The sequence below is a fragment of the Ctenocephalides felis genome, unplaced genomic scaffold (genome assembly GCF_003426905.1).
Source record: "Ctenocephalides felis isolate EL2017-DRISC unplaced genomic scaffold, ASM342690v1 CF-g0.4_SCAFFOLD_01886, whole genome shotgun sequence".
Classification (NCBI taxonomy): Eukaryota; Metazoa; Arthropoda; class Insecta; order Siphonaptera; family Pulicidae; genus Ctenocephalides; species Ctenocephalides felis.
The window spans coordinates 177,158,786-177,171,035 of NW_020538040.1; the positions used below are offsets into that span (position 1 = coordinate 177,158,786).

The window sequence follows — 12,250 nt, forward strand, 5'->3', positions numbered from 1 at the left end:
TCGTCAAAAAAAAAGGCTGCACCGATTTCAAAAATTTAATTGCCAATATATGAAACTCGCGTTTGTCAGTTTTATGATACGACAAATCCGACAATTCACTTGAAAGGGTCGGCCGAGCCGTTTCGTCAAAATTAGAAGAAAAGTGCTATGATTTCAAAAGTAAGAAATTCATCCATATTTTTGAAAACATTCTTAACCAATATTAAAAATTTAATAACTGCTTAAACTCAGAAAACACTTAACCTTTTTAAGACTAATATTATATTTACCAGTTATACATTTTCATTATTCGATCTATCTTCATAGAAATAAGAAAATTACACAAAATAAACTCTTTACTACAATTTTTTTAGTACATCTAATGTCTTCTCGTAAAGCAAATTTTACGATGAGATTGTATTACCCCTTTTTGGAAAGTACGAACGAAATGTTTATTAAGCTTTTAACAATATGTGACCCAACCTACATACATACATCATTTATATATTTAGTGGCTGCACCGGTGCATTTGGAAGGCATTTCTCTCATTTTTTTCAGGACCTCCTGAGATTCCCCATTCCACGTTATGTCCGAGTCTTGAAAAGACCCCGACGCTTCCTTATGGAGTAAATCTCCATCTGATGACACAACGCATTCCTTTTAGGGTCCGTTGCCCCATGGCTGAAGTTCACACAATATCTGGCGAATGTCATTCCTTCGTGAACCTGAAGAGCAGAGAAATTATCGCCATTGAAGAAAAGCCGACGGTGCTAAACAGCCGTTTCGCTCTAACCTTTCCGAGCGAGCAATTAACGGAGACTTCGCGCCGTTTTAGAAGTTATGATTTATCAACGGTGTTTTTATATGATCTTAATGCGTTTCCAATGGACCGAGAAGCGTTTTAGGTTTCATTGTGCCTACGGCTACTTCATGCCAACTATAACGGCTGTCATCACCAGATATAAAAATAAATAATACTAATGCCACTGGACACGGAGATCTAGACATCTGTCACCTTTGGCAAAAAGATTGATGAATAATGATAACGCTTGGTGATACTTCAATAATAAAGAAATATTTATTGTGGATCGATAACCTAGGTCTACCTTTTATTGATGCAAGTACTTGATGAATTATGTAAGGACGTGCTAAGCTTATAGTCAATCAAATTAAATACAAACTAATCATAACTTTGTTTATAATAAACTTTTTTTTTTATTTTCATTCAATTACAGCTGCCCCGAGAGGATTCAATAATTATTATTACAAAAGTGTAGAATAATATTTTTCAATTATACTCAGTGTAGTCATTTTAAATTCGTAGAATATACAAAAATAATTATAAATCTAATTGTGTATATAACTATGCTAAATCTAATGCGTTTAATCTTCTTAATCTATAATATTTTTTGTAGAGAGCAGGTTTTTCGCTACTTCTGGGATGCTATTGTATATTTTGCAGTCTTGATGGATCAACCAAATAGAACGCACTAAGGTGCCTCCAAAAATTTTCTTAAGGATTTTGTTCTGTGACCTCTGTAGGATGTTTATGTTGGTTTCGACTTGCACTACCCTAGAGAGAAAGACCGTAATCCATATTGGTTTCAAGACTACTTTATATACCAGAAAGTTATTGTAAGTAGATAGCTGAGACTTGGGACCCAACAGTATAGTTCTTTGAAATTTTTCATAATAAACATAATAAACATTAAAGAAGCTGTTAAAAAATATAATATAAGAACACATTTCTTTCTTTTTTAGATTTTCAATCTCGTATAAAATATGAATATTATCTTAATATTTTTTTCTAATTTCATTATTTCATCCTTTGGATCATAAATGTTATGGTCCGATCATATATTATGATAGTTCATAAAAATCAAGGTAACATAAATAAGTTTTGTTTTAGTGGCAACTTTACAAACCCAGGACTATAACTCCAGGTGAGCTTTAATATGTATTAATTACTATTATCATAAAGTTTTTGGCATGTTTTTCATATTGTTAATTTAGAGTTTTTGAAATTAACGTTTCTGAAAAGAGCTTTTGTTTGTGTTCCAGAAAATCCAACCCAAAGTCAATTCTATTCCAGAATTACTGATGGTGTATGAAATCCATAGGACAACTCTCCATAAAAGCTTCTAGGTGAAAAAGTTTACATAGAATGGGGATACTTCAAATATTATCATTTCGCCTTAAAACTCACTTTTGTAGTATTGTTTCCTTTATAGTAAAAAACATATTAATAATTCTTGAGATCATTTCCAAAATTATTTGTGGGATCGTTTGTGATGTAGTGGTAAGACCCTCGGCCTTACAACCAAATCGAATTCAGATCTAGCAGTAGATATCAAGAGATATCGCTTTTATTGTGCCTATTTGAAGTCGTGCTATTTATTAAAATATTTCCATAAAAGCATTTTATGGAAAGAAACGTATAAGAACTAGTAAACTTGGAAATATAAGTTCTTGATTTTGTAAATTTAAAAATGTAAATCCATGATTCCAGGACGTATGGTCACCTTGAAGACATTAGTTCGAAATCTATTTTTTTCTTGAAAATATAAATATGTTTCCAAGTTGAAATAAGCCTTATGGACATCAATTCATGAAGTCCAGAACAGTATCATAACAGTTGGAAAAGGACAACCTGGACTACATTTTAATAAAAAAATAAAATCAGCACAAATAGAGAAGACAATCATTGGGTTGCCTACTAATAACTCAGTAGTACATTACAATAACTTGAGGAACACTAACTTTTCTGATCTTTAATCAATTACACAGGCCAACAAAGAAAATGATGCAAACAATTTTAATGCTGTTTTTAAGTATATTTGGGGCGCTGATTTCAAAAATGACATTGTTTTTTTTCTATGAGCTTTAGTTTTCAAGATATGATATATATATATATGATATATAAAGAATGAAAGTACAAAACAGTAATACAATTCAGAATGTTATTTTAATGAGATATGCCTCGTACATACAAACTTACTCGTACATACAAACTCCTACATACAAACTCACAAGACCCATTCGACCTTAGTTGGGACATTAGTTGACACTGTGAAAAGTTCTTTTCCGTGACGATTTAGAATGGACCTGGTTTCGGCAATTTTTTTCCAAGTTCCAAACTAAGCTGATATAAAAAAATGGTTTGCAGATTTGAAATCAGCGCAAAAAATACTATAAGAATCAGCTCTAACATTTGATGCACCAAACTAATTTTTTTGTAGGCCTGTGTTATCATAATCATAATTTTGAAATTATATTAGTCATATGATATTTTAAGGGGTTACTCTCCTATATCAACTCTATCAACATGCAAAGTTTCATCAAAATCCAAGACAAAAAAAACCTGGGGGTACCTTGTTAGTTCCGATAGGTAATAAAATTACCATCAAAAATATCCAGTAACAAGCTCGTTAATGCAATTTAATCCAGTATCAAAATTTTGTGTATTTTATAACGTATCCAAATATCCAAAAGTAGTAGTACATCAACCCATTCTGGTCCATTCCACCTATGATTGGTTTCGAACTCGGGTTAATCGTCAGTCGATCGGAATCGAATTAGCAACTTCATTAGCGCACGCAGATTACGAGAGATTATAGTTCCCGTGTGAACGTAATTGCTTATGTCATCGGATAATCGCCCTGGGCTGACATAATATTATAATGCCTCATAACACATGCCGCGCCCGCGCCGTACGTACGACTATATAATACAAATAGACGGAAAGCCAGTGCACCTGGATAGAGATATTTAGGTAGGCGAAAGTACACGATTTTATAAAATATTTGTTTAGATATTAAAATTTTTATCATTACTTTTATAACACTATTAAATGAGAGATAATAACTGTAAAGTTTTATGCAATATAAATCTAAATTCGAATATATATGCACAATTATGAATTGTTCATTCAAAAATTCTGACATAAAACGAACACTGCATGATATTATTGAAAAAAAAATCTCCACATAAAATAAAATTCAACTATGGGGTGTCCATTAATCACGTGATCGATTTTTGGACTTTCTCCTTAGTGATACATGGTCATATTTTAAATTACCCCCCTCCCCCACACAACATCACGTGTAGTTTTATTACCTAGAAAAAATAGTAAAATTTTAGTTTTTTTTATTTCGGATATTTTTCTTAAGTTTAGATGAAAAATAAATAAACATGATATCTTACTAGACCCCTCTCTTTTTCGCGTGTGATATTTTGTCAATTTATAGATAACATGATAAACGCCCCCTATGTAGTTTTTCACTATTTGAATATTTCTATAGAAATTCTTTGTATTTACAATTTTCCGTAGTTCGTCCACCTCGGACAGCCTGATGTCAAGGTGTAGTGCCATCGGTTTTCACTTGAAAATATCGTTGCAAATAAATTTCTGAAAAGCTATTTAGTAAGAAATATTGTCAAAACAGCTGATAAAAATAATAATTAAATTATTTGCCATTAGTTTTACTGATTGACCTTTCGGGTCAGTTGTAAATATTATGTTACATAAATATTGGCAAAAGAAGTGCTCTGGCACTAAACATTGCTCTCTGACAAAGCAGATAATCAGATCTGAAAATGCTTTTTATTGTATACTAATAGTGCTATTTAGTCTAATAAAATAACAAGCAAATAATTAAAATATTTATTAACTTCCCGTAGGAAAGTTATAGTAATCACAAAAAAATCGAAAATGAAAATTTTCATATATCTTTACGTTTCAAAGGTTTCTGAGTATTTTGTCATACCTTAAAAAAAATAGATGTATGTTTGAGTGTGTGTATGTGTGTGTGCGGGTACAAAATTTCGTCGACGATTTCGGGAACACCGATCAACCGATTTGAATAATTCAAAAAACATTCGATTCGTATTGATAAGGAGACGTGCTGATTAGTTTTTGGAGAAAGTAGGCCTAGCCGTTCCGAAGATACGGGGCAAAAGGTGCCAGAAATGGTAATTCAATCTTTAAGAGAACGGAGCGTCCGATTTTAATAATTCAAAAAACATTTACGACACAATTTACATTGACAAGATGAAAAATTGATCAAATTTTCATAAAAGCAGGTCTAGCGGTTCCGGAGATCTAAGAAAAAAGTAAAAAAAAAGCCATTTGGCGATCAAAATGATCATTAGACATATGCACATCAAATTATCAGATATTTTTTAGAGATTTCAACAATAAGTATAAATTTTGTTTACTTTCCTATGGGTTCCGTACCAATGTTCATCCGTTAGACGGCAACGCGGCGCTTGCGCGCTTTGACATTTCGGCAGTTAAAGCAGTACGATTGCTTTGAAAAAAGATCAGAATTTCCAAAATATGTCAAAATAAAGAAAACATTTTTTTTTTCAAAAAGTTTTGTAGTTTCTCAAAAATCTAATTTTTTCGAATTAAAAAAATAATAATTTTTGGTACAGGAAGTTCGAGCAATTTGCCTTAAGGCACGATGCCATGCGTCCTACTAGTATTTTAGTCAGATGCCATTCGAATTAAAAAGAGAGAGTTCAAATAAAAGAAAACCTCTCCTTACATGACAGGTATATATTTACATTTGAAAGTATATATTTTAAGTAAGTTTTAAAATATAGTCAATTCTTTCTAATATCAATATCAATTCTATATTCATCTATAAATTCAAACATCGATTCAGTTGCCCATTCATCTATAGAAATTAAAAAAATTATCTATCTATCTATTCGCACCAGCTTTCCGCCTATTTCTCGCGTCATAGAGTATTGTATTCGTGATATATTCAGTGTCTGCTTCTTGGTGTTAGTTTGTACGGTTGATTCTTTACTATCTGCACAAGGCGACCTTTGTCGACAAGACCACAAGGCCGTCTGCCGACATGAGATGATGGAGTTTGTCGGAACTTGGCGAATTTTACGCAAAGCACCGTCCCATCAACATCCGAAGTCGGAAACTGTTACAAAGTAATCGGCAGACTTTCGCCAATTATCTGCAACCGAAATTGATGGACGGATATGTGTATCATTTAGTCAGGAAGAGAAAGATTATGGTTCGAGAAATTAGTAAGTACTACTGAGATGGATCACTAAAATATTTTTAGGGCATTCTAAATATGTTAATTTTAAGTTGTTTTTTTTATTTAATGCAATTAATTGACAATTCTATTATTGTTGTAAATGTAAGAAAAACTGGGCACGGTTAAATAGCAGTTTAGAAGGCAACCCAGTAGTTGACCATATTTCTAGTCATGACATATTTAACATACTTTATTATTTTTCCAGAAATGCTCCTTTTTCCAGAAAGGCAATTTTCACTTGATTTTCACATTTTTAGAATAATCATCTCAAGAGCAACGTTAATGCGATGTAACAAATAAGTGACAAGGTAGTGATAAAACAAAATGGACTTGGTAATGCCCGACATTTACACCAAAGCACTCATTTGCACTTTTTTTGATCAGCAATAATTTTGTTAATTTACCAGTTAGCTGGGAGCAAAGTAAATTTGAACATTTGTCTATAAATACTGAAATACTGTCCTTAGATACGATGGATTAGTCATAAAATCAAGCCATTCAAGAAAAGGTGTAGTGTCAAAACCGTCCACGCTTCCAGGATGCTGACTCAAGACAATAGTGATTTTTTTACAATTAAATAGCAATCAGAATCTAAATATTCTATAAGCTATTACGATCTACTTGAACTCAAAAACGTTTGAGAATAATGTAAACTTGTTCGAACAAGCATACTGCATCTTTCTCTCTTAGGACCCTACATCAACATCAGAATAATTTAGCTGTAATGTCGACTGTCACTACCGTACCCAGTCTCCTATATTCAATATTTATTAGTACATATTTTTAATTATTATATGTGTATCATTTAGTCGGGTCGAGAAATAGATATAATTGATCGAGAAATTTCATAAAAAATTGTAGGTGCTTCGGTGGATCAATGAAAATATTTTCAAAGCTTTCTGAATATATTAAGGTCAAGTTGTATTTTCAGAAATTAATTTTTTTTAATTTTAAATATTTTTTACGATCTATTTACACAAAAGAATGAGTAAAAATTTTCAACAGAAGAAGGGAAAACATTTTTATTAGTATGAAAAACTTAAATTTATTAATACAAAAATAATTATAAATATAAGAAACAAAAATTGTAAATACAAAAACAAAAGCAAAACAAAAATATTATAATAATAACAAAAATAAAAATAATATAAAAATAACTATATAAGGTAAGTAGGTAATTTGCATTTTAATCTGGTGTACTATTTGGTGGCTAATTCGTTAGGATAGACGTCGATTTTGTTTCTGTAATGTATTTTCAAATCTATTATTAAAAAGTTTCAAAAACGCAAAATTTATTAGTACATATTAGTCAATTTCGTTAATTAATTTATCAGAATATTCATCAATGGATTACATTATTTATTTATTCAATATTGCGTAAAATTAGATAAATTGCCAATTGATTTTTGCATAAACTATGCTAAGATTATTATCAATATCTGGTGTGTAGAAAAACATTAACTTTAGCATTATTGCAGATCGCAAACTTTATTGACCAAGAGCCGGTAAGAGTTTTAAAATTAAAAAATGTTTTGTTTTCTTAACGTTCATACAAATTAAATATAGCATATATTTGTTTTCTACAAGAATTGCTAAATATTCATATGAAAAAATAGAGTAATTAAAAATGGATAATAATTTTTTCTTATATTTTGTCTTGAAATGCCTGAACAAAATTTAACATATAATAATGAAATTGTGAATTCACAATATTTTGTATTTGAATATTTAATTTTGTTTTCAAGTGAGAATAAACCTTCTACGGCATTGCTGCATCAAACTAGCTGTAAGTGGAATTCTGTCTTAAGGCAATTAAGGCATCGTGCCTTAAGGCAAATTGCTGGAACTTCCCGTACCAAAAATTATTTTTTTAAAAACAATTAACATTTTTGAAAAAAATTACTTTGAAAAAATAAGATTTTTGACAAACAATTAGACAAAAAATTACTTTTTTTTGAAAAAAAAAAAATTTTTTAATTTTTTTTTTTTAATTTTTTTTTGAAAAAAAAATGTTTTCTTTATTTTGACATATTTTGAAAGATCTAAACTTTTTTTTAAAGCAATCGTACTGCTTTAACTGCATAAAGACGAAATATCAAACCGCGTAAGCTCCGCGTCGACGTCTAACGCGTAAACATTGGTACGGAACCCATAGGAATGTAAACCAAAATTATACTTATTGTTAAAATCTCTATAAAAATATCTGATAATTTGATGTGCATATGTCTAATGATCATTTTTGACCGCCAAATGGCATTTTTTTTTACTTTTTTCATTAGATCTCCGAAACCGCTAGACCTGCCTTATGAAAATTTGATCGGTTTTTCACCTTGTCAATACAAGTAAAATGTTTTTTGAATTATTAAAATCGGACGCTCGGTTCTCTTAAAAACTGAGTTACCGTTTTCGGCACTTTTTGCCCCGTATCTTCGGAACGGCTAGACCTGACTTCGCCAAAAACTAATCAGCACGTCTCCTTATCAATATGAATCGAATGTTTTTTGAATTATTCAAATCGGTTGATCGGTGTTCCCGAAATCGTCGACGAAAATTTGTATCCGCACATACATACACACACGCACACACACACACACACACACACACACACACATCCATTTTTTCTAAGGTATGCCAAAATATTCAGAAACCTTTGAAACGTCGAGAAATGCAAAAATTTTCATTTTCGATTTTTTTGCGATTACTATAACTTACCCTACGGGAAGTTAATAAAAGAAACACATATTAGGAAAATTCTAATAAAAATATATCAAATATAGATAGACTATCCGTTGGGTTGTCTTTTAAAAGAAAATAGCTTTATTGCGAAATTAGTATGAGATTGTATTGGCCTGAATTAGAAAAGGATTAAGTGTATGACATATCTGAATTTATTTATTAATTTTTTAATGCTCTCCACAAATGAACATAACAAACTATCATGTCCAGGATATGTTAGCAATACTCAGCTAGTTAGCAACAGAGTAATGCAATAAATCCGAACAAACGTCTTAATCGCATAATAAAAGGTCCATAATACGTTTCTAACTGACTTATCCATTAACGCAGCCATTAAAAGGCAACTTAAAGATAAGTTGTTGCCAACGAAAACAAAAACAAATCAAAATTTTATTTAAGAATGCGATGATAGCATTTACTGACGGATGATCAGTGAGAGAAAAAATGCGTTCCTTAATACGAACAGCACGTAGTGTGTCTTGGAATGGCGCGAGCCTTGAATATAAATCACTACTTGTCAAGAACCGACGTAAATAAAAATTGAATTTTATGAGAATGACCATAATAAAACACGAGGTTTTTTTTAAAATGAAGGAGTACGGATTACTCACCAGTGCTCTGCTGATCGGGTTTACCTGGAAAAGAAAAAATGCATTAGAAACATATATTAATAATAGAATCTTTGACTGGCAATATAATTAACTTCCCGTAGGGCAAGTTATAGTAATCGCAAAAAAATCGAAAATGAAAATTTTTATATATCTTTACGTTTCAAAGGTTTCTGAACATTTTGGCATACCTTAGAAAAAATGGATGTATGTGTGTGTGTGTGTGTGTGTGTGTGTATGTACGTGTGTGTATGTATGTGCGGATACAAATTTTCGTCGACGATTTCGGGAACACGGATCAACCGATTTGAATAATTTAAAAAACATTCGATTCGTATTGATAAGGAGACGTGCTGATTAGTTTTTGGCGAAGGCAGGTCTAGCCGTTCCGAAGATACGGGGCAAAAAATGCCGAAAACGGTAACTCAGTTTTTAAGAGAACGGAGCGTCCGATTTGAATAATTCAAAAAACATTTCACTTGTATTGACAAGATGAAAAATCGATAAAATTTTCATGAAGGTAGGTCTAGCGGTTTCGGAGATATGGAGAAAAAAGTAAAAAAATGAGCCATTTGGCGGTCAAAAATGATCATTAGACATATGCACATCAAATTATCAGATATTTTATAGAGATTTTAACAATAAGTATACATTTTGTTAACATTCCTATGGGTTCCGTACCAATGCTTATGCGTTAGACAGCGACGCGGCGCTTACGCGCTTTATATTTTGTCCCTATGCAGTTAAAGCAGTACGATTGCTTTGAAAAAAAGTTCAGATCTTCCACAATATGTCAAAATAAAGAAAAATTTTTTTTTCAAAAAAAAAACAAAAAAAAATTTTTTTTCAAAAAAAAGTAATTTTTTGTCCAATTTATAGTTTCTCAAAAATCTTATTTTTTCAAAGTAATTTTTTTTTCAAAAATGTTAATCGTTTTTAAAAAAATAATAATTTTTGGTACGGGAAGTTCCAGCAATTTGCCTTGAGGCACGATGCCTTAATTGCCTTAAGACAGAATTCCACTTACAGCTAGTTTATTAATTAAATGGAATATGCAAATAAGGTATGTTGCAGCAAAAAATGCAGTAGAAACATGCATCATCTTAAAAATCATTAGAATAATTTTCATTTGGAAATTTATGGAAAACTATGTCCAAGAATTGATGACTTCCTGTGCTCGATAAAAAACGTTGGTTAGCTCCAGCAAACATTTAATTGGAACTGCAAACTACTTTTTAATTATCTCCAAAACTACTTAACAACGTTTATGTATTAGACATTTGCATTATACAAAACTTAGACAAAACTATATGTCTTTTATTTTTGCAAACGATATGTTATCGAGTACCAAGAAGTCAAACAGAGTACAAGTAGTAACATTTTCAAACGGCATTTTACTAATTAGTCAGAATAAAGTGTGTTGTTTTAGGTCAATCCAGAAGTACACAGATACTCTTTTATAAATGAGTCCCCATAGTCATCAGCCTACCAGATGTTCTAGGAATTTTTAATAGAATGCTCCTTATCAAATGGCGTGACTTTTACATAATATTTCATTGCTCATTAAAATGCCCACCATATCATTTATGATTGAAATGCCAGCCTAATCCAGTAATAGATATATCACTATTTCTGCCATGGTATTTTTTTCATTTTGGAGTATTGCATATAATAGATATTGTTAGGGTTAAGCCATAGCATAATAGCTTATGGAATTATATTGTATTGTATTAGGTGAGTATAATTGATTAAAACTACTTTATCTGTGAATTGTTGAATAATTCATTCATACATTTATTTGTTGTAAAACGTTTAAATTGTGAGTCAAATACCATAGGAAATAATGCAAATTTGTATAAAATTAAATAATCTATCAATTTTACTAAACACTGCAAAGTTGTGGAACGTTCTGGAATTAACTCAGAGTAGCATTTCTAAATATAAAAATAATTGAACTCGTTTAGATTGATTTTCTGTCAATTAATTGAAATATGAGACTTGAAAATTTGTTTAAAATTCAATTTCAATTTTTTTAGAAAGTTAGTCAGTAGTAGTACCTTTTCTTTAGTGAGCTTTATTAACTTCCCGTAGGGTAAGTTATAGTAATTGCAAAAAAATCGAAAATGAAAATTTTTATATATCTTTACGTTTCAGAGGTTTCTGAATATTTTGGCATACCTTAGAAAAAATGGATGTATGTGTGTGTGTGTGTGTGTGTGTGTGTATGTACGTGTGTGTATGTATGTGCGGATACAAATTTTCGTCGACGATTTCGGGAACACGGATCAACCGATTTGAATAATTTAAAAAACATTCGATTCGTATTGATAAGGAGACGTGCTGATTAGTTTTTGGCGAAGTCAGGTCTAGCCGTTCCAAAGATACGGGGCAAAAAGTGCCGAAAACGGTAACTCAGTTTTTAAGAGAACGGAGCGTCCGATTTGAATAATTCAAAAAACATTTCACTTGTATTGACAAGATGAAAAATCGATAAAATTTTCATGAAGGTAGGTCTAGCGGTTTCGGAGATATGGAGAAAAAAGTAAAAAAATGAGCCATTTGGCGGTCAAAAATGATCATTAGACATATGCCCATCAAATTATCAGATATTTTATAGAGATTTTAACAATAAGTATACATTTTGTTAACATTCCTATGGGTTCCGTACCAATGCTTATGCGTTAGACAGCGACGCGGCGCTTACGCGCTTTATATTTTGTCCCTATGCAGTTAAAGCAGTACGATTGCTTTGAAAAAAAGTTCAGATCTTCCACAATATGTCAAAATAAAGAAAAATTTTTTTTTCAAAAAAAAAACAAAAAAAAATTTTTTTTCAAAAAAAAGTAATTTTTTGTCCAATTT

At 31.1% G+C, this 12,250-nt stretch overlaps 1 protein-coding gene across 1 annotated transcript in view; it reads right to left on the bottom strand.

Moving 5' to 3' along the window:
- The window catches only part of LOC113376308 (A disintegrin and metalloproteinase with thrombospondin motifs 9-like), a 490,112-nt gene that overhangs the window by 282,416 nt on the left and 195,446 nt on the right, over positions 1-12,250 (bottom strand). Inside the window, exon 2 of the mRNA XM_026616212.1 lies at positions 9,392-9,415. Coding sequence (XP_026471997.1) covers positions 9,392-9,415 — 24 coding nt within the window. The remainder of the gene's footprint in view (positions 1-9,391; positions 9,416-12,250) is intronic.